Here is a 20,960-nt window from a genome sequence, read left to right as displayed (position 1 = left end):
GGGGGAGGTAAGCATCTTGTTAGTTTGTGTAGAATCCGGGGCCGCTGGCTGCTTTTCTTTTGCTCGTCTTTACCCGGCCTATTTTCTGTCTTCTCCTTCTGCCCTGCCTTGGGCAGGGAGGGTGAAATGGAAACATGCCCCATGGTGATCCAAACCTTGTGCCCTCGCTGCTGACTACTTTGATTGGAATCCCACCTCTCCACAGATTAGTAAATTCGATGACTCCGTGCTTCTGTTCCCTCACCTGTAAAATAGAGATACGATCATTTCCACCTTCACGTGTTATTTACCGGAGATAATACTTGTTGAGCCCTTAGTTCAATCCCTGGTGTGGAGTAAGCGTTCAATAACGTTGGTCATATCATTCCCGGCTTTTAAATGGTACCACGGTCTTGTTTTGGGATGCTATTGAAACTGTGTAGTACGCCCCAGAAATATCTTTATTTTTCTGTGAAAATAACGAAACACCAACTTGGGACATGGACGTGCAGTTCAATACAGAAGTTCATCCGTCCCCTCCCCAGAGTCATCTCAGATTTATGTGTCATCCTCTGGGATTTGTTCTTTAGCTGTCACGTGAAATTCATTTTTTTCAAAGCACCTGAGTAAGATGAACATCGTCCAGAAAGAACACAGGTTAGGAACTCAAGGGACAGAAATTACATTTCCGGTGAACTGACATTTAGTCAGCGCTGCTCTGTTTCTGGGCAAGTGCGTCTCACCTGATGGAAATTGTCTTCTGTGCTGCAGATACGGGTGAACCATACATAGAACTCGCCCTGTCTCACAGTTTGTGCCCCATGGAGGAAGATGGTTCCTGCCAACCATGGTGGTTCCGGGAGGTGGCAGATAGGTGATGTGCTAGAGAGTGACCTGAGGGGGCGTTTGGCAATGTCTGGAGACGTGTTCGGTCGTCACAGCCAGGGAGAGTGTGCTACTGACGGCTAATGAGTCGAGACAGGCCAGCGGTGCCACCGAGCCTCTTGCCATGTACCAGAATCCTCCCTCGCCCTCTCACCCCAACCAGAACAGAGACTACTGGGCTTTAAATGTCAGTAGGGCTCAGGCTGAGAAACTGCTCTACGTGGTCAAGGAAGCCTCCAAGAGGAGGGAACATTTGGGCTAGTATGTAAATATAAGAAAGAGCTATTCTTGCAAAGATTGGTGGGAGGAGCGTTTTGACAAGGGAAGCTGGCGAGAGTCAAGTCCCTGAGGTGGGAGGAAGCTGAAGCAGGAACAGAGAGGAGGCCGGTGTGACTGCGAGTGGGTGAGGTCCGCACTGTGGGTAAATGAGGAGGATTTTGTGGCTGTTGTAGGAGTTCTTCAAGTTGCTCGCTGGGCTTTTGAGTTACTAATAGAGATTGGACATTGCTGATTGTTTTGAATTCTTCCCTTTGATTTTATTTTCCACAGAATTACGGCCTTGAAACCGATAATATGAAGAACTTGGTTCTGAAACTGCGAGCATCTTCTCACAACTTACAGAATTACATAAGTAGCCGGCGGAAAAGTCCGGCTTACGATGGGGACACTTCCCACAAGCCCCCCAACGAACTCCTGACCTCTGTGGTGGAGCTAATCGGTGCTGCTAAGGCCTTGTTAGCTTGGCTGGACCGGTAGGTTACGCGTGTGCTCCACTGTCCCATCAGAGGAGGGCCCAAGCTGCACACGCACCTGTCTTAGGAAAATGAGCCTCTTCATGTCCCTTCCACTGGGCCTCTCCAGGACTTCTGGATCAGTGGTGGGATTTTAGGGTCCCTTTGGAAGCTACTGAACAGACGAGTGGCAGGACCAAATTAAGGTCCACTTGGGGAAGAGTGGAACCCCCGTGCCAACGGTGTTTTCGCTGCCGTTAAACGCTCATGATTATTTTGTTGGTCTGAAGGCCGTTAGTTGACTTCTGAAGGGACGTGAATTCTCCTGGCTCATTTTCTAATGTGTTTTTATCTAGCACTCCTGCGGCTCTTCTGTTCAGATTCCTGTTTTGTGTGTTAACAGGAGAGGAAACCATTGCATAACGAGTCCTTTAAACCAGCTCTGCTTGTCAGCCTGCAACGTGGGATCCCAGTGTCCCCACCCCCCTTTTTAAAAGAATGCTTGTTGCTTTCCAGGGCTCCGTTTACAGGGATCACCGATTTCTCAGTAACGAAGAACAAGATCATTCAGCTCTGCCTGGACCTGACCACTACAGTCCAGAAGGTCAGTATGTCGTTGCTTTTTTAACATTGTTTCCTCCCTTTACCCTTGTCCTCTTCTTCAGAGGGCTCACATGCAGGCATGAAGTGCCTTTTTCGCTCTTTCTGTTTCTTGCCATTTTTTTCCCATCCGACCTGGGGAGAGATGAAGGGCTTTCCATTAGATGCATTGTTGCCGATGGTTTCTGAACAATGGGCAGTGGCTTTTACATCAAAGATTACCTTTTTTTGTTTTAAAATAGTTGAGCTAATAGGCCCGTACTTTCTCTAAACTGTTAGAGCACTTAATTTTTTTCGTAGAAACTCCAGAGCAACTAAGTCACGTGAAGTTAAGAAATGCTGAGGGAAGGGCCCCGGAAGGATGAGGTGGATACAGTTATGGATATGTGGCTGGAGGGACCCTCCGTTGCAACGGTGACATTTGAGGAATCTGACCAGCATGACTCTGTGCTTGTCCTGATGGAATGGGCCTATTACCTCATCTTGGGGTGTTTTCCTGGTAGTCATTTTTTTTTTTTTAAGTTTACTTATTTATTTTGAGAGAGAGAGAGAGTATGAGCAGGGGAGGCATAGAGAGAGAGGGAGAGAGAGAATCCCATGCAGGCTCCACACTGTCAGCACAGAGCCCTGCATCGAGCTCGAACTCGTGAACCGTGAGATCATGACCTGAGCCGAAACTAAGTGTCAGACGCTTAACCGGCTGAGCCGCCCCAGCCCCTTGGTAGTCATTGTTGACTGTTGGGAACTGATGATAGAAAAAACATCTCTTGGTGGGAGTTACAGATGCTGATCTGTTCACGTCAGGAGCAGGGTGTCCTGTCCACCGAGCAGTCTCACCACACTTGCCCCTGCTTCTGTGGGCCTCAGCTCACCTGGCACATGATAAGTGGTTTTTAAAACTTTTTTAAATGCGTTTTTAAACAAATGAGATAATGCTTTTGACAAAGAAGCCGATGCAGATCTTCCATGTATCAGGAGAAATTTAACCCAAACTTAAGGGACACGTGAGGTATTGTTTTTGTTTTCCCTTTGGTGCTCATTGAGTATATGCCTCAGAGACAGACCACCACAGGTTCAAATCCTGCCTCTACCACTGCTTAGCCCTGGGACCTCAGACAAGTCGCTTAAAACTTAAGAGCCTCATTTTTTTTTTTTTTTTTTGTCGTCTGTAAAATGGGAATACTAATATTTACTTCACCAGATGATTTGGTAAGATTTCTACAAGTTACTGTTGAACGAGCAAAGAAGGAAAAAAAGTGGAATATAAAGACAAATGGTGACACCCCCCCCCCCCAATATGAAAACGTAGGAAGACACGTGTTCGTAACACACACGCTATCCAAGAACCTGTGTACAAGGGAGTAAGTTCAGTAGGCAGTCCGGAGGAAAAGTCGTGTTACTTTAGCAGGGAGAGAAGTGGGGACAGAGCCTAGGAGCCAGCCCCCCCCTGCCCCCAACCCCAAGGACGAAAAGAAACACTTTTTAAAAAATTTACAAAGACCATTATGTGACCACATTTATGTATTTGTGTAAAATTAAATACAAATAATGTGAAATATTTTATCTAAAAATAACCACACCTACCTCGAAAGTTTGCTATGAAGACTAAATGCAAAGCGCAGTGCCCACAAGAAGTGACAGCATATAGTAGGAAATCTAAAAATGATGCCTTGTACTGGTTTTCTGGACACCGACTTGATGGTTCCAGGAAAGGGAGTTCACAATATGCTGCTCCTTTTTGGTTTGTTTGTTCTGTGGCTTATTTAAATTTGAACAGTTCTTAAGGGTGAAGACTGGCAAGGCGTCACGATACACGGAATATCGTTTTAGGAACGTGGGTTGAAAAAGATGGCTAGCTCCTTGAACATATGTTTTCTCTAGCGTTTGGAGAACACAGGTGCTTTGGCACCGGGTGTATTTGTGTGCACACAAATGAGAAGCAACGCACTTGATGAGCGAGCCCCCGTGCCTTTTGCAGGGTGCCACCTGCATCCTGAAAGGGGGAGCCCTCACACTCCCTCCCAGCCGCGGCGGGGGGGGGGGGCGGAGTGGGGGTGGGGGAGTGCCGTCTTCAGAACTTCTCAGCAGGAGGTCTGTTGACCTTTCCGGAAGCAACCTGTCTTTTCCGTGTATTCCTTTTATCTGGGAAGTTTCAGGAATGAAAGTTGTGTCCTTCCTTCTTCCGGTGACAAGGAACGTGTTCTCCTTGGGTCTTTATTCCTTTCATCTCTGTCTGCAAGGAGAGACCTTTGGGTGTCCTCCTTTCTCTCCTCCACGGGTTGCCATCTCCCCTCCTGTTTCTTGTCACTTCGTCTGCATCCTTCCCTTGAAGGATAACGTGTCGGTCTCCTGAGTTGAGGCGTAAATCGTTGCTGCCTTTTCCCCTGGAAGGAGACTGCGCCCTTCTCGTGAGCACGCCTTGTGCCGTCCAAGTCCACGGGTGGATATTCCGTCAGTTTCCAGTTTCTGGGCTGTGATGTCAGACCGAGGAACTCCGGGGGGAGGGGTGGGGATCTGCATCTTCAGTCTGTCCTCTGCGCTGCGAGGCCATGAAAACTGCAGCGGCGGCCGTGAGGGATGGGATGACGGTGGCAGGTGCCGAGTCCCGCTGGGGGAAAACTCGGGGGGAAGGGAGCGGTACACTAGAAAGCCCAGGAGTCCAGTTAACTGGACAGAAAGCTGCGTGGCCACAGAAGCAGAGGAGGAAAAAGCCACGAGAGCATTTGCGGAGCGCTGGTTGTGTCTCACGTGTGTGCCGTGTGCTCGACGTGTGTTGTCGCGTTTGCTTCTCCGCTGAGCGAGGGTGCATCGTGCCCGCCTCGCAGAGACAGGAGTGCAGGCCGGGAGCAGCTGGGCAGGTTGCTCGGGGCTACCCCGCTGGGGACGAGGCAGAAGGAGGACGAGCAGTGGAGGGAGGGAGCACCCGATAGCTGCCCTGGCTGGGTCCCTGCCAGGTAGGCTGGTCTGAGGCTGCGAGCCAGGTGACCGAGGAACATGATGGAGCTCAGCCCCGCCGTCTGGCTCCAGAGTGTTGGTTTGGTTTCAGGATGCCTTTTTTCCATTCCGTTGCCTTTGTGCCAAAAAGCATGAAATCATGCCTGCGGCTGCTTCCTCCCAGTAGAAACAGCTGTGGGAACCCGTGTTCACGGTTGCGGAAGGTAAAAAGGGAGCCCTTTCACACGTTGGCTTGAACAGTTTTGGGGAGGCAGGAGAGCACCTCTCACCCATTGGTTCCAATGCCACAGGGAGCCCATTTTCTAGTGGCTTCTTGGACCTGTCAAGGAGTCGAGTGTCAGAACCACGAGGTCACACATCCACCTTGAATCGTGGGCTGTGGAGTGTTGAGAGGAGCTCTCTGCCAGTGGGTGATTATCATTTTGGGATCTGTAATGAAAAACCATAAATACACATTATTACTTTTATTCCTAGCGCAAGACTGCGTAAGTGTTCTGTTCGCTAAAAATTGATACTTAGTAAATTCTGTGTTTCCGATGCTGTTAACACGGGATGAGCCATCCACATCCCATCCATGGTACTTGGTGGTTTAGGTCTGTGCACAAGATGGAAGATGCAAGGCGCATGTTCGAGCTGGAATGATTCTGTTTTACAGAAGTTGTTGCTCCTGTAGTGTTTGAGTTCATATCAGCTTCACGCATATAAAAATCTATCTCTAAGTTTCTTTTTTTAAGTGTTTTCTTACTTGGATGCTCTTTTCCTGAGGATAAGTGTAAACTTTGGGAGCAGTAGAGTCACTATTAATGTTTAACACATTTTTAATTTAAGAAGATACCAAAAATCTGATTACAAAGTCATAGGGTAGAGTATCATACATTTCTAACTCCCGCCCCCCTCCCCACTCCTCAGTGGTAGCAGAAAAGTGACCTTAAGTGACTTTTGATTGAAGTGAAAATCTGTTACAATTCCAACAGAGTTGATTAATATCTTTCGTGTACATGAAATAATTAGGATGTTCCAGTTTGGGATTATATACTTAAAGGTGCAAAATAAACTCTGAAGAATCTAGTTGGTCCCCTTTTTTTTTTCTTTTTTTTTCTTTTTTGTTTTTAATGTTTGTTTGAGACAAAGAGACAGAGTGTGAGTGGGGGAGGGGAAGAGAGAGAGGGAGACACAGAATCTGAAGCAGGCTCTAGGCTCTGAGCTGTCAGCACAGAACCCGATGCTGGGCTCGAACCCACGGGCTGCAAGATCACGACCTGAGCTAAAGTCAGACGCTTAACTGACTGAGTCACCCAGGCTCCCCAGTCCCCTTTTTCTCTGCATGTCCTCTGCCTTGTAGAGGGAAACCTTTGCTGTAGGCCAGTTAACTGTGGAGGTTAACAGTGAGAGTTTCACATTGGTGGTTTCACTGTGACCACTTTTAGACAGGACAATGGTGACTCCTATAATCAGCCAGCTGGGTTCATACAGTTCCGAGTCTTTTGTTCTTACGCTGAATAAATAATGCTTTGCACTCCAGCCCTTTATTTAACATCATCAATAGCATACCTCAAGACCACTTTTTTGGCAGTGTGTTAATGAATGTTTTGTTGAACCTTTTTCATTTATTAAGGACTAAAATATCTGATTTAATCTCTGTGTTGCTTAAAATAAACTGTGGCTACATTTACTCAAGCCTTTATTTGAAAGCTATTCTTATAGAAGCAGGCCCAGAGCTAAAAGATTCCTGACTTGTTGGCCAAGTGCTGGCTGAGCACGGGGTCACATTCGGGAGCCATTGTCAGGTTTCCTTCTTGGACTCGACTTCTGGTTTCTTGCTCTCTGCACGGTATAGATGGTGGGTGGATTTCAGTTCAATGATTTTCATAGGTTTTCTGATGAAATAATCGGTCGGATGGGTTCCTTGGATGATAAGCTTCTTTGGTCAGGAGAGAGCAGAGCCTGAGAAGGTGTTGGGTGCCTGCTCCGTGCCCCCCGCATCCCATACAGGGCTGTTTGGGCTGCAGAGGGAGGGGCATGCCAAGTTTCTAGCTCTCTTACAATTTTCTTTTTTCTTCTTTCCTTCTTTAGGATTGCCTTGTAGCAGAAATGGAGGATAAAGTTTTAGCCGTAGTAAGTATACCTTTTAGAAGTGACTAAAATTCCTTTTCCCAAACGAATGGGACTCACATTAATTCAAGTAAATATTCTGTGGCTAATGACTTTAGGATATACTTTGAAATATTGGCTCTTTGGGAGTTGAGTCTATTAATTTAGGTAGAAAGAGAAGAGTAAAAGTAATCTAGCAACAAGAAAATTACTACTGTGAAAATTCCTGTGCTTAACTTGGGTATATGGGGGTCTCTGTTTCCTCTGAACATTTCATGAGGTACAATTATACTTAAATTACTAGCCAGCCTGTTAATCAGGGTTACCCTGATCTGTAAATTTCACTTTAGGAACATTATGATTAAAAAAAAAAAAAAAAAATCCTTGGCAAAACCCTTCTGATGGCAGGGGGATGTGCCGTGATTGTTTAAAGAGCATTTTGTAACCATTCATCATCACTTCCTCCCTTTGACATAAGCCAGCCTGGGCCCTTTTGATAAGGCCTTCCTCCTACTGATGTTGAGGAATTTAGCAGTGAAACTGCTATAAATATATTTTCCATAAATAGGCTAAACAAATTGAGGGAAGGTAAGAAGTGTCACTTCTTGGATTCTCCCCCTTGGGGGAAAAAAAATATCACTCTTTGGAATTTCCTGATTTCCTTGGTGGTTTGATTTTGAAAGGTTAGATGAATCTGGGGGAAACAACAACACGTAACCACCACTTCATGGGGATCTTCATGTCTCAAAACGTTTACGTTGTCAGTGTTTGGGGTCAGAGAATGTGAACCATCACTAAAAAGATGGTTACCCCTAAATGTAAAATACAAATCTATGCATCTCCTGGATGATAACAGGAGAAAAATCTAGGTTGACCTTGCGTTTGCTGGTGAGTTTTTAGATCCAATACCAAAGGCACAATCCGTGAAAGAAAAACCGATAGGACAGATCTCATTGAAATGGAAAACTCTGCTCCATGAAATGCAGTGCTAAGAGAATGGAAAGACAAGCCACAGACTGGGAGCAAGTAGTTTTAAAAGGATAAAGGATTTGTATCCAAAATATACAAAGAACTGTGAAACTCAACAGCGAGGAAACAACCCAGTTAAAAAGTGGGCAAAAGATGTGAACAGACATCTCACCAAAAAGGTACGCAGCTGACAAATCAGTATAGGAAAGATGTTCAGCATCGTGTTTCATTAGGGGAATTGCCAATTAAAACACCAGTGAGATACTATACACACCTGTTAGAATAACTGAAATCCAAAACATGACAACACCAAATGCTGGCAAGGATGTGGAGCAGTTGGCACTCTTGGTCATTGCTGGTGGGAACACAACGTGGTACGGTCACCTTGGAAGGCACTGTGGCCATTTCTTACAAAACCAAGCAGATGCTCACCCCACGATCTAGCAGTTGTACCCAATGAATTAAAAACTTACGTCCGCAAAAACCTGTACAGAATGTTACAACAGCTTCATTCCTTAAGGCTGCAACTTGGAAGCAGTCAAGATGTCCTCCAGTGAGTGACCAGATAAACATCCAGACAATAGACTGTTACTGAGCAATAAAAAGAAATGATCGAAAAGCCATGAAAAGATATGGAAGAACCTTAAATTCATATCACCAAGTGAAAGAAGCCCGTCTGAAAAGGCTACATATTGTATGATTCTAATTATTTGACATTCTGGAAGAGGCAAAAACCACAAAGTCAGTAAAAAGACCAGTGATTGCCAAGGGTTCATAGTGGGGGAGGGCGGGAGAGATGAATAGATAGGACGGGGGTTTTAGGTAGTGAAAGTGTTCTGTGTGATACTGTAGAGGTGGATAGACGGTGTGCATTTGTTGAAAACCACAGAACTATATACCACAAAGAATGAACCCTAATGTCAACTACGGACTTTTGTTAATAATAAGGTACCAATTTTTGGTTCATCGGTTGTAACAAATGTACCACACTAAGGCCAATGTTTTTATATCTTATTATTAACCCTGTTATAACTGTATTGGAAATTGTGTTGGGGTGGGAAGGAAGCACATAGAAACTCTGCACTTTATGCTCAGTTTTTCTGGAAACCTAAAACTGCTTTTAAAATAAAACCTACTCATAAAAAAGCAGGTATAGGCAAAAAAAAAAAAAAAAAAAAAGTAACCTTGTGAATATTTGATATGTATAGAATGTGAGCGATCAGGAAAAACCACGCAGAGGCTAGGAATAGATGATTGTCCTTAACTGCCAAACGGGGGTTTCTGTACAGTCTGTGCTCCTAATTCATATAAGAGCTGCGCTCTTTAAACAAAGCTGAAGTGGCACCGTTGCCACAGATTGCAGATACGAAGTCCCAATGCCATGCCTTCGTCAAGTAACATTATTAAAATGATCACCGACCAGAGCTGAAGATTGTAGGTGAAGTGCATTTCTTTAAACTGCACCTGAGATAAACTTGGTTAATGATTGAACCTTTCCTGTGTGCCTCTCCAACTCTAGGTCAAGGTTTTAAATGGCATCTGTGACAAAACAATACGATCTGCTACAGATCCTGTTATGAGCCAGTGTGCGTGTCTGGAGGAAGTTCACCTGCCAAACGTTAAGCCTGGGGAAGGCCTGGTAAGATTCTAGAAACACTTGTTTTCTTCCCAAATAAGAACACATCGCCATTTATTAAACTTTGGGGTTTTTTTTTAATGATTCTTTATCGCTCTCACTGTAATTCTGAATAGAATTCAACTAGATTGTCTTCCATTATGTAGTTAGGAATTTGCCATCTCGAACTGTTGATAGGTTTTATGTCTTCAAAGTATACAAATAAATACAGTTTTTAAACTGTATTCTCGTATCTTGAAGGGATTGTTTTAACAGTTTTATTTTTAGGACTTAGTGCGAGGAGGTATAAAACATTTACACAAAGGAAAGATGGTCTCGGGGTACAAAACAACATCTGCTCTGAAAGTGTCTATTAGCACTTAGATGAACGTGAGAAGAGGTGGTTGAAAGAAATGATTTCTTAAAAAAGTTCAGAACTGTTTCATAAATGATGTATGAGCCCTATTATAATAACAGGCCCCCAGCATGCAAACAGGTAGATACCTGGCTTCCTAGATCACAGATCTTGCAGTGCCTAGCATGCATCTGGTGTGATGAATTGCCTGAAAAATTTATTTTTATTTATTTTTTAATGTTTGTGTATTTTTGAGAGAGAGAGAGAGAGTGCTCACGTGAGCGTGAGCCGGGGAGGAGTTGGGGGGAGGACTGAGGATCCGAAGCTGATTCTGTGCTGACAGCAGAGAGCCCGATGTGGGGCTCAAACTCAAAAACCGCGAGATCATGACCTGAGGTGAAGTCGGATGGCCAGCCAACTGAGCCACCCAGGTGCCCCAGTTTGCTGAAATTTAAGTGGAAAAACCATGAGCCTCCTTGATGAGCTTGTAGAGGCTTTGAGTCTGAGAGAGCTGGGTTTAAATCCAAGTCCTCAAGTGTCCTAACCGCTTTACAGGTCAGTTTCCTCATCTGTCATAAGTGAATAGTAATAATTACTGCCTCACAGAGTTGTGGACAGTGTTCAATGAGATGATGGGTGCCAGGTGCCAGCTGCTGGGGCACAGTTCCTGTCGGTAGTTGGTGGCTGGGCAGGTACTGATGAGGATGAGGAAGAGGAGGAGGAGGAAGCATGAAGTAGTCTGTAGGTAGCTGTGGGGAGATACCAAGGCAGTCTCTCTCCTCAGGAAGACAACAATCAACCAGATATCGACAAGCTCACTTTCTTAGCAAGTAGAAATATGCATGTTGAGTGTCAGCATTTGATGAGAGTCCCATTAGTGTGGTGTAGTTGCTGAGCCGGGCAAGTCCAGGGTCAAGATGATTTCTGAGGAAGATCTATGTTATTGCAAATCTGATACCAGGGTGAGCAACTACTCTTGGCCCAGACTGCGAGATTTTGCTCTTTCCCCTCATCTTATAAAAGTTTCCTAAAAATGTTTTGTACGTGATCTATCCAACGGCGGAAATCTTTCCTCCATGATATGGCATTCACCCCTGAGTTTGCCTGTCAGGCCTGTCAGGAAGAGTGTATCTGTCTTTATGCTTCCCTTAAAATGGAGGCGTGCCTGTTTCTGGTTTACTCCCTAAGTGGTGTTTCTTAATAGTCTTTGTTCATATATCCTGGTCTGGGTTATTGGTGGCTTCAGTGAGTCACCCCACAATGAGTGCCGATAGCAAATTTATCCGAATACATTGTGTCACCAGACAAAGAAGTGGTCAGGAGAGAACAGTCCCTGTTTGAAATGCCTCATTCATCCTGCACGTCTGAGAAGATGCCTTCTGAGTCCCCAGAGTTATGGCAAAATTCTGTGGGCCCAGTACACAAGTTCTCATACCAAAGAGATCTGGCTTCTGATTTCTCCCACTAGTGTTTCCATTTGTTAGCTCCCCTTCACTGCTTGTGGATCTCGTTTCACAAAGTTTCAGAGTCTTAAAAATGAGTGTTGTTCTGAAGGGATTGCCTTTAATGTTTTATAAGATGAAGTCTCCCTGGCGGCCATGTTTCTAAATGTTGGAGTAACGAGTGAATATATTTGCGACTCCCTCTAGGGCATGTACATCAAATCAACCTATGATGGATTGCACGTGATTACTGGAACCACCGAGAATGTAAGTGCATATCCGTTAAATGTAAAAGCCATTGTGTGTTTAAACAAATTTGACACATAGTCCCTATACTTTTCATTTCAACGTGTGCCTCCTGTTTTATTACCTATAGTGAGAGTAAGGGTGCTGTTTTGTTTATTTCTGTTGCTAGGCACACTGCTTATCACCAGCTGTTGTAAATTTATTATTTAAATTGTCTTTTATTGCTGTTGTTCACATACCTTGCCCGGTTTTTGCCCCCCACCCTTGTTAATTATTCCTGTTGCACCCTGGAAATGTTAACCCATAAATATAAAAACAGTGATATCTTTGTTGTTGAAAATCACTCTTACAGGAACTGGAATTGGTAGCTATATGTGTAAAATATAGTTTTTTGTTGTTGCTTAATGGAATTTATATGCGTCACCAAAGCAACTATTTCGAGACTGTTTGCACAATGTAGATTCTTTTTATAGAGTTGTGTTTTGTAGTATTTGATATGATATTGAAATTTAGTTCCCCTGCCCCGCACCCTAATCTTTTGAATAGAAAATGCAGGACTGTTTCTACTGTGAGAGTCTTTGTACACTGTTAACTTCCTTTTGGAAATGCTACTACATGAAAGGTTTTTCTTGAGCCCCTCAAACATTTTGAATTTGTAAAAAGTAGAGCTAATTGAATGCTTTCTTTTTCTGCAACTTACAATATGGCTAGTTTTTGGTGACGTTGACACGAAGCTAAAAATGTTTGAATAGCTTCTTGGATCTGTATGAAAGAAGTATGTGTCTGTGAAATTAATCTGCTATTTAATCAACTAAGACAAGAGGAAATAATTCCTAAAAATAGAAGAAATTTGGTAACTGCTTTTCTAATCCGGTGCAAATACATGTTGCATTTTGAACTTCAGCTGCTAGATCTTTAGATAAAATAAAATGGCATGGTCTTTGATGAGGGTTTGTGATGCAAGCTTGATTTTTGTAGCAGGAAAGAAATGGCGTTGCTTAAGGCAGCCAGTGAAATTGAAATAAGTTGTGTGGTTCTGGCAGACGGTGAGTGAGAAGACGGTAGTATCTTGAAGCATTCTCTGTTGAGCGGCGGTGAAAACGCACTGACAAGCAGTAGGAATTTTTATAGCACATCACCCGATCGGCAGTAACAGCACAGGAAACTCTGGTTTTAGGTCAGGGACGGTGCAAAGGAGAAAACACATCACTCGTGACGCAGTTCATCCCTCATCCTTGTCAGACACTTAGCGAATTTCAGCTGAACCATAAACAAGAACATACTCATGGACCATTCATTTCATTGTTTAGGAGCTGGGTGGATTCAGAGGGATGGTGACGGTCATGTGAGTTTTTAAAGAGTTGAAGTTTTGCATCTATCACTTGATAGTGACTGCATTATTTAACAGCCAGACCCGTGTGGTTCCAGACCTTACCTGTCTTCTTAAAGCAGTTTTCATCTTGGATCAGCGTATAGCTCGCTATCATATTACTACCAGAAGGCACACATTTCTCCTCTTCAAACCAACCCCCTTCCTTTGGTTTTAAAGATGAGAGTTGAATGACAGACTGTCAACTTAACAAGCTGCTTTTGAATGACGTGAAAGGTCAAATGTAAGGATCCATTTCCTAGAATTCCTACCAGCCTCATAAGACTGGGTGAGAGATTCAGGGTTGACCTGGATATAGTCGATCCCATACAGGATCAAACAGAAGTCATCCTGGAGACAGGTGGTTTCCATCTTGTTAAAGATGAAAAAAAGGAAAACTTGACTTATCCCATCTGGCAGTCCATTCGAAAGTGTCACTCATTGTTTTCAGTCACTCAGCTTGTGTTCACAGAGTACCTGGAATGTGCTAAATCTTGCAGATGAGGGTGGGAAGTTAGGTAAGAGCCCACTTCTCCAGGGCTTCTGAGTATCTCACCCTAAATGCTGGATATTGTACACATAAATGGCAGTAGAAAGTGAGAGCTCCTGGATGGCTTTCCAGCTAAGCACTTAAGGTTGTTGTGACTTCAGAATCAGAATGTTTTAGTGAAAGCCTAGTATGGTGGGTGGTAGTGGACAGAAATCACCCACTGCATTCCTTTATTTCTCCATCTTGGACTCCAGGCTGCAGCAATGACAGCAGACCATCTTAGGCCTACGGTGCATTTTGGGGTGGGGGGGTGGACATTACCTGAGAAATCAGGATCATTCCAAGGTCAGCCTAACAGTATCTAGTGATTCTCTTTGACTTCTTTTTTGATATTGTTCAACACCTTGAGAGGAGTCTTAACAGGATCCCATCCATACTTCTCTTCCCCACCTCTGAGATGAGGTGGGAATTAGATTAGCCTCTGAAGAATGGATGCATTCTTCTCCGGGTCATCACCCTTCTGCAGAAAACCAGAACAAGCATCATTTTTCAGTAGTCTGGCTCGTGGTGAAGATAGGCAAGAGCCACTGCCCCAGGAAGAATTTTGGTATCAAGCTCTCTCTTTACCAGTGTTCTGCCAAACACATCTCTTAGTCACCTGGTAAGACATTTGAGAAATGAATGCGTGAGGATCCCGAGGAAAGAAAGTCACTTCAGGTCATTTAGGCTTGTTTTTTAAGATTGCATATCTATAAACAGGAACTTCCTGACCTCTGGGTCATCTTTTATAAAGTGAAGATTACCTTAAATGAATCCCTGGCCAGGAAGATTATCTGGGCTGGACTGATTCTTTTTTTTTTCTTTTTCTTTTTTTTTTTTTTAATATTTATTTATTTATTTTGAAAGAGAGCGCTCTGCCAGCACAGAGTCCGATGCGGGCTCGCTCCCATGAACCAGGAGATCATGACCTGAGCCGAAATCAAGAGTTGGATGCTTAACCAATTCAGCCACCTAGATGCCCCATGGCTAGACTGATTCTGATCAGACTTAGCGAAGTTGGTCTGTAACTGAGGGTTGAGCATCTGACACGCAGGAGCAAAAAGGAGCCTACACTCACTCACTTTTTTCCTTAAGTGTCTCAAGAGAAAGAGACTTGAAATAGACCATCTCCCAGAGGTACCCCCTGTGCTGGTCTCTCAGGTGAGGCACCGCTGGTTGTTATGGTTGCAGGTTAAATGTTTTGAAAAATAATTGTCACAGTTACATGTTGGATCTAGATAAATCAAAGAGATTGTTTCTATAGTTTAATGCTGCTTGCTCATTTCTTGCTGAGCCCATCAGAACAGGTGAGTGAGAAGATCCAGCAAGGATGTCTTGGGTTTAGTTGCTGCCCTCCTGACTTCATTCAAAAGTGCTATCTATTTATCTATATAATTTTTTTTAATGTTTATTTATTTTTGACAGAGAGAGAGAGACAGAGCCTGAGCAGGGGAGGGGCAGTGAGAGGGAGATGCAGAATCCGAAGCAGGCTCCAGGCTCTGAGCTGTCCGCCCAGAGCCTGATGTGGGGCTCGAGCTCACAAACTGTGAGATCATGACCTGAGCTAAAGTCAGACGCTTAACCGACTGAGCCACCCAGGCGCCCCAAAAGTGCTATTTTTAAAAAAATAATTATAAATGTGTTTGAAGATTCAATCAGTTACATAAGTTACCAAATAAAATACTCTGGCCTAGATAAGGTATGACTATAATTTGAAATGAAGGGTTTATCCTTTGCTTTTGCTCACAGGCGTTATCTTAAACATGAAGAGTGCTAGTTTCATTGATTGAACAAGAATATTATGAGCAAAATATTTGACAAATAAATTACATCTAGGTATTTATATACACACATATTATTTGGGGGAATAAAAATCTGGACTTCTAATACTGAAAACACACTCATTTAGAAATCAGCATGAGGGGCGCCTGGGTGGCTCAGTCGGTTAAGCGGCCGACTTCGGCTCAGGTCATGATCTCGCGGTCCATGAGTTCGAGCCCCGCGTCAGGCTCTGTGCTGAGAGCTCAGAGCCTGGAGCCTGTTTCAGATTCTGTGTCTCCCTCTCTCTGACCCTCCCCCGTTCATGCTCTGTCTCTCTCTGTCTCAAAAATAAATAAACTTTAAAAAAAAAAAAAAAAGAAATCAACGTGAAAATGAAAAAAATTTAAAGTCATTTTCTCTGAAGAAATACATTTTCTATTGTCATCGTCTTTCTATTTTAATAGCATTGTGATAATGTGTAAAATAAGGTTGAGTAAACAAGGTTTAATTTTAATAATTGCTTAAAAGGAGATGGGATGACAGAGTTACAGTGATGATCTTTACGTGGTAAGCAGTTGGTCAGCTTTTGTAAAATTAATTTTGATAGGGATATATGTAAGATATTTTTTAAAGTTTATTTATTTATTTTGAGAGAGAGAGAAAGAGGCAAGAGTGAGAGGGAGAGAGAGAAGCCCAAGCAGGCTCCATGCTGTCAGCACAGAGCCCTACGCGGGGCTCGATTTCGTGAACTGTGAGATCAGGACCTGAGCTGAAATCAAGAGTCAGACGCTTAACCGACTGAGCCACCCAGGCGCCCCCGTACGATATTTTTTAGGTGAACCAGCAGCTCTTATCAGTTTGTTGTGTCGACAGTGTGTCCCGCTCTTCCTGAGGGGCTAGATGAACCCAGCCGTTGCAGTTGACGGGTGATCTGTACCAGCTGCCCACGCATCAAGTAGGGAAGTCAGGTGTCCGCCTGTGGGCCAGACTCTACAGACCGTGTAGTTTCAGGGTCATCTCGTAAGCGCGCCGTGTGATAGTTCTTGAGAAAATCGTGTTCCCGTTGCTCTTTGTCTGCAGAAGAAAGAAGGAAGAAGAAATAGAAGCAGAAAGAAATAGAGGGTTGAAAAACTAAGACAGGTCTCTGTGTTTGTTCTTAATAGTCTCCTGCAGACAGATCTCAGAAGATTCATGCTGGTGATGAAGTCATTCAGGTTAATCAGCAAACTGTGGTGAGTTTGTTCATCGAGACGAAGACTTTTAATATTCCCCTCTAGAACTTTCAACTAAATCCAAAGCCATTTTGCTTGAATTATTTTTAATTTGCAATTTATATCCAATTTTCCGTAATTTTAAGTAGTGCTAAGACGAACATCTTGGTGTCTATTTGCTCGCTCCTGATTTCCTTGAAATAAATTCATAACTTTGATTTTTCATTATTCCTGAGTGAGTCCGTTTTCCTCATTTTCCTTCTTTGAAGGTGGGATGGCAGCTGAAAAATCTGGTGAGGAAGTTGAGGGAGAATCCTACTGGCGTCGTATTACTGCTTAAGAAGCGCCCCACGGGCTCTTTCAACTTTACCCCTGCCCCCCTGAAAAACCTACGGTGGAAACCACCGCTGGTGCAGGTATCCGTTACTGGTTGTGAACTTCACCTGGTGTCAGCACATGAACAGCGTCATCATTGTTGGCCTCCAGAAGTGACAAAATTGAAGGTCTCACCCAAGATTTTAAAAAATAGGTCCTTCGAGACCAATAACATGATTAAAATTAAGCTGCCAGGATTTAAAGTTTTTAAAATTAACTTATATGTATGTGTATATGTATATATAATACTAAATAGCATAGAGTTGTGTACTTCCTGTGTGGCAAGCAGTGAGCTAAGCCTGTTATGTGTATTGTGTCACTTAAGTCACCCAATGTTGGTACTATTCTTGTCCCCATTGATTCCCATCTTTATAGATGAGGCACAGAGAAGTTGAGTGGTTTGCCCAGAGATACACAGCTAATAAGAGCCATAGGCAGAATAGTACCCAGACCGAGTCCCAAGCCCATGCTCCTCGTCAGCGATAGCATCATTAGCGGTTTGTATGAACTAACACATTTAATCTACGCGACAGCCCCGTGCAGGACCTCCTGCCAGCATGGCTGGTTTTTGAGGAGGAAACTGAGGCATGGTATTTAAGTGATTTGCTCAGAGCTAGAATTCTGACCTGGCTCCCAAGCCTCTACTTTTTACTGTGCTTCCAGTCTTTCAAAACTCCCAGTTAATTCTGACTGTCTCAGAGAATACAAATGGAGTGTTGCTAATGGCTGTGAACACACGAATGACCTCAGTCCCCGGTGTTGCTTTTGGGGAAGGAGAGTTAACCAAGAATAATCTCTTAAGTTCACTTCCACCCTTTGCACTGGCTTCCGTTTCAGACCTCACCTCCACCCACGACAACCCAGTCCCCTGAAAGCACAATGGATACCTCGCTGAAGAAGGAGAAGCCCGCCATCTTGGATCTTTATATCCCTCCTCCACCAGCCGTTCCCTACTCGCCCCGGTAGGTCACTGTTCCTGTTGGCGGTGTGCGCGTCTCCTGTGCCTGGAGATTCTCAGTGGTGGTGTGCAGGCTGTGAGGGTCTGGAGGGGAGAAGTTGCTGAACTCCTGTGTGACAGCAGGGAGTCTTGAGATTGCAGTTTTCACAAGTGTGATCCTGGGCGTGGGCGTGGGAGGGCTGAGTGAAGGGGGTCAAAAGGTCCCAACTTCTAGTTATAAGATAAATAAGCTGTGGGATGTAATGTACAGCACGGTGACTGTAGTTAACAGTATTCTATTTTGTATTTGAAAGTTGCTGAGAGAGGACATTTGTAAAGTTCTCATAGCAAGAAAAAAAGAATTTGTAACTATGTGAGGTGATGGATGTTAATGGAACTATTTATGGTGATCATTTCACACTATGTTTGCATATCAAGTCCTTATGTTGTACACCTACAACTAATACAATGTTACATGTCAACTATATCTTAATAAAACTGGGGAACGTGTGATCCTTTAGGTGGAAATGTAGGCATGGATCCAGGGTTCACGGGTCTTGACGCTGTGCGGTTATGTGGGAGCGGGCTCTTTGTGAAAGGGTGTGCTCCGGGAATACGTTGTTTTGGCTCCTCCTGGGATATGAGAAGGGGCTGTTTGGGGATCCCTGAAGCTGAAGTTTCATTAGGTATTAGGTAAATCATCTCTGGGGGGAAGATAATAAATATTTTTGGGACATGAATTACGGTTACAGCTTTGTTTTGCTGAGAGAGAGGTGTTCTTCATGGGACTTAAAAAATGTGAATGTAGGTATGATGCTCTGTATTTGTGCATGCATGTGTACTTGTGTGTGCCTATTATAAATTCTAAAAGTCGGTGCCCTCTTAATTGTTACATGGTCAAATTAGCTGCTATATAGAGGATCATTTAGGTGTGAAATATAAGTTTATTTATATCAGTTGACGTATTTACAGAGATTTACAGAGATTTATTCAACGTATATTTACTGAGTGTAGGGCCAGAATCACCAACTTACACAAAACAGATGTGGTTCTTGCCCACAGAGAACTGCCAATGTCGTAGTCAGCTGTTCAAGAGTAAATTGAGAACTATATAATTATGCTATAATATTTCATAAGACAAACTTCAGGCTGAATTTAACAGTGATATATTACTTTATATTGGAGCTTTTTGTTGGTTTGTTTTTGTTTTAAGCTAGTATTTGATTCTATTGTGTCTCTCCCGTGGGCGCAAAGAAGAATTAACATCATTTCCCTCTCCCTGGTTTTGGGTTGCCCGGAACTTAGTACAGCATACAGAACTTCTCTTAGGCGATCAGAGGCATTCTGGTTAGTAGACGGAACTCTTCCCTGCATTCACAGACCAGAGCCATGTGGTCGCAGGATGTTAAGTGTATTTAAAGTGACAAGTACTTGCCTTTGCACACGGAGAACACAGTTTCACTCATGACCAGGGCATAGGTTGTTTCAGCAGAAACTGGGAGGTCCCCCCCAAACCCCCAACTCTGAATGTTCCCATCTGGGTCTCAGCAAAGGGTCACAGAAGCAGTGGTAGGAAAAAGGTCACGTACATAGTAAAGGGGAAAGGGAAGTGGGGCTTTTTATCTGCTTGGGGGGACACACACGCGCACTCACACGAGCGCACATGTACACACACACACGTACACACCATCAATGAAGGAGACTTTCTGAGGAATGAACCCTGCAAATGGTTATGGAGAGTGAGTGGCTGGGTCTTGAAAGCTTTGTGGATGGGGAAGTTAAATTCCAGGTTTGAAAGTATAGAAGGAGATGGGCTCATAGGAGGGAAAGGGGTACACACAGGTGGGAGGTTCATTGGAAATAGCAAGGAGGCAAAGCTGATCTTGAGATCGGTTTTGGACTCAGTTGCTGTTGTATTTTGTCTAGTAGTTTTTGCAAGATCACCTAATAGAATTTTCTAAATGCAAAAAATTTAACTAGTAACTTGGATTCAACTAAAATTAATTTCAAGTTTTATGAAAGCTGACATTTAAAAAGAATTAAGTTGGAATGGTTAATCCAACACTTGCTAGTTTCTGTGCTGAGTTCAGAAAATAGACACCCTCCGTTGGGAATTATAAAGGCGCCTTTGTGTTTTTTGACATAATTTTCAAATCTAACAATTCCATTACACATCAAGTGTCTTCTTTGCTGGATCTTGGCAGAGATACTACTTTAGGCATCAGAAAAATGGCTCTATATACCCTAACTAGTGATTTCTGTAAGAAATAGGAGATTTCAGTTATAGGATAGAAGTACAGGGAAACCAGAGCTGTCTTTTCAAAGGTGTATTTCTGCTGCTTAAACATCTATGGAAAAAAATTTCATTTTCCTTTATTTAGTAGGATCATGCTATTTACTCTTATTTAATAGGATATCTGTTAAGGGGGTGTTTACTGAGGGGGTTACTGAGATTGAAAAAGTAATGTTTTTTTTTTTTCCTTCCAGTGGAAAGGAAGATTTAAATTGTCTTATGTGTATGTACTGGAGGAAGTATCTCCTGTAATTTATCTGTATGAGAGGACCTTTGTAAGCAACCTAATTATTGCCCACTGTCTTCCAGGGATGAGAACGGGAGTTTTCTTTATGGAGGATTCAGTAAGTGTAAACAGCCCTTGCCTGGACCTAAGGGCTCAGAGTCCCCAAATTCCTTCTTGGACCAGGAGAGCCGAAGACGGAGATTTACCATCGCTGATTCTGATCAGTTGCCCGGGTATTCGGTGGAAACCAATATTCTGCCCACAAAAATGAGAGAGAAAACACCGTCTCATGGTACATTTCTGGGTGTTTGTTTTGTTCTGCCATTTGTTTTCACTTCCCTCCCCGCCCCCTTCCTTATTTGGAACCGTTGGATGAATTTGGCAGACTTGA

At 43.5% G+C, this 20,960-nt stretch overlaps 1 protein-coding gene across 4 annotated transcripts in view; it reads left to right on the top strand.

Moving 5' to 3' along the window:
- Positions 1-20,960, top strand: part of CNKSR3 (CNKSR family member 3) — an 83,326-nt gene that overhangs the window by 57,604 nt on the left and 4,762 nt on the right. For 3 of the 4 annotated variants that reach the window (XM_043592639.1, XM_043592635.1, XM_043592638.1), the window contains 9 exons: positions 1,414-1,616; positions 2,112-2,199; positions 7,224-7,265; positions 9,730-9,849; positions 11,830-11,889; positions 16,691-16,759; positions 17,008-17,241; positions 17,951-18,075; positions 20,653-20,861. In XM_043592639.1, the coding sequence (XP_043448574.1) occupies positions 1,438-1,616; positions 2,112-2,199; positions 7,224-7,265; positions 9,730-9,849; positions 11,830-11,889; positions 16,691-16,759; positions 17,008-17,241; positions 17,951-18,075; positions 20,653-20,861 (1,126 nt within the window). In that variant the 5' untranslated portion in view covers positions 1,414-1,437. The remainder of the gene's footprint in view (positions 1-1,413; positions 1,617-2,111; positions 2,200-7,223; positions 7,266-9,729; positions 9,850-11,829; positions 11,890-16,690; positions 16,760-17,007; positions 17,242-17,950; positions 18,076-20,652; positions 20,862-20,960) is intronic. The other variant, XM_043592636.1, reaches the window with a different exon arrangement.

Source organism: Prionailurus bengalensis, chromosome B2 (assembly GCF_016509475.1).
Source record: "Prionailurus bengalensis isolate Pbe53 chromosome B2, Fcat_Pben_1.1_paternal_pri, whole genome shotgun sequence".
Classification (NCBI taxonomy): domain Eukaryota; kingdom Metazoa; phylum Chordata; class Mammalia; order Carnivora; family Felidae; genus Prionailurus; species Prionailurus bengalensis.
Note: the sequence above shows the minus strand (reverse complement) of the source record. Positions and strands in the feature narration are given on the sequence as shown.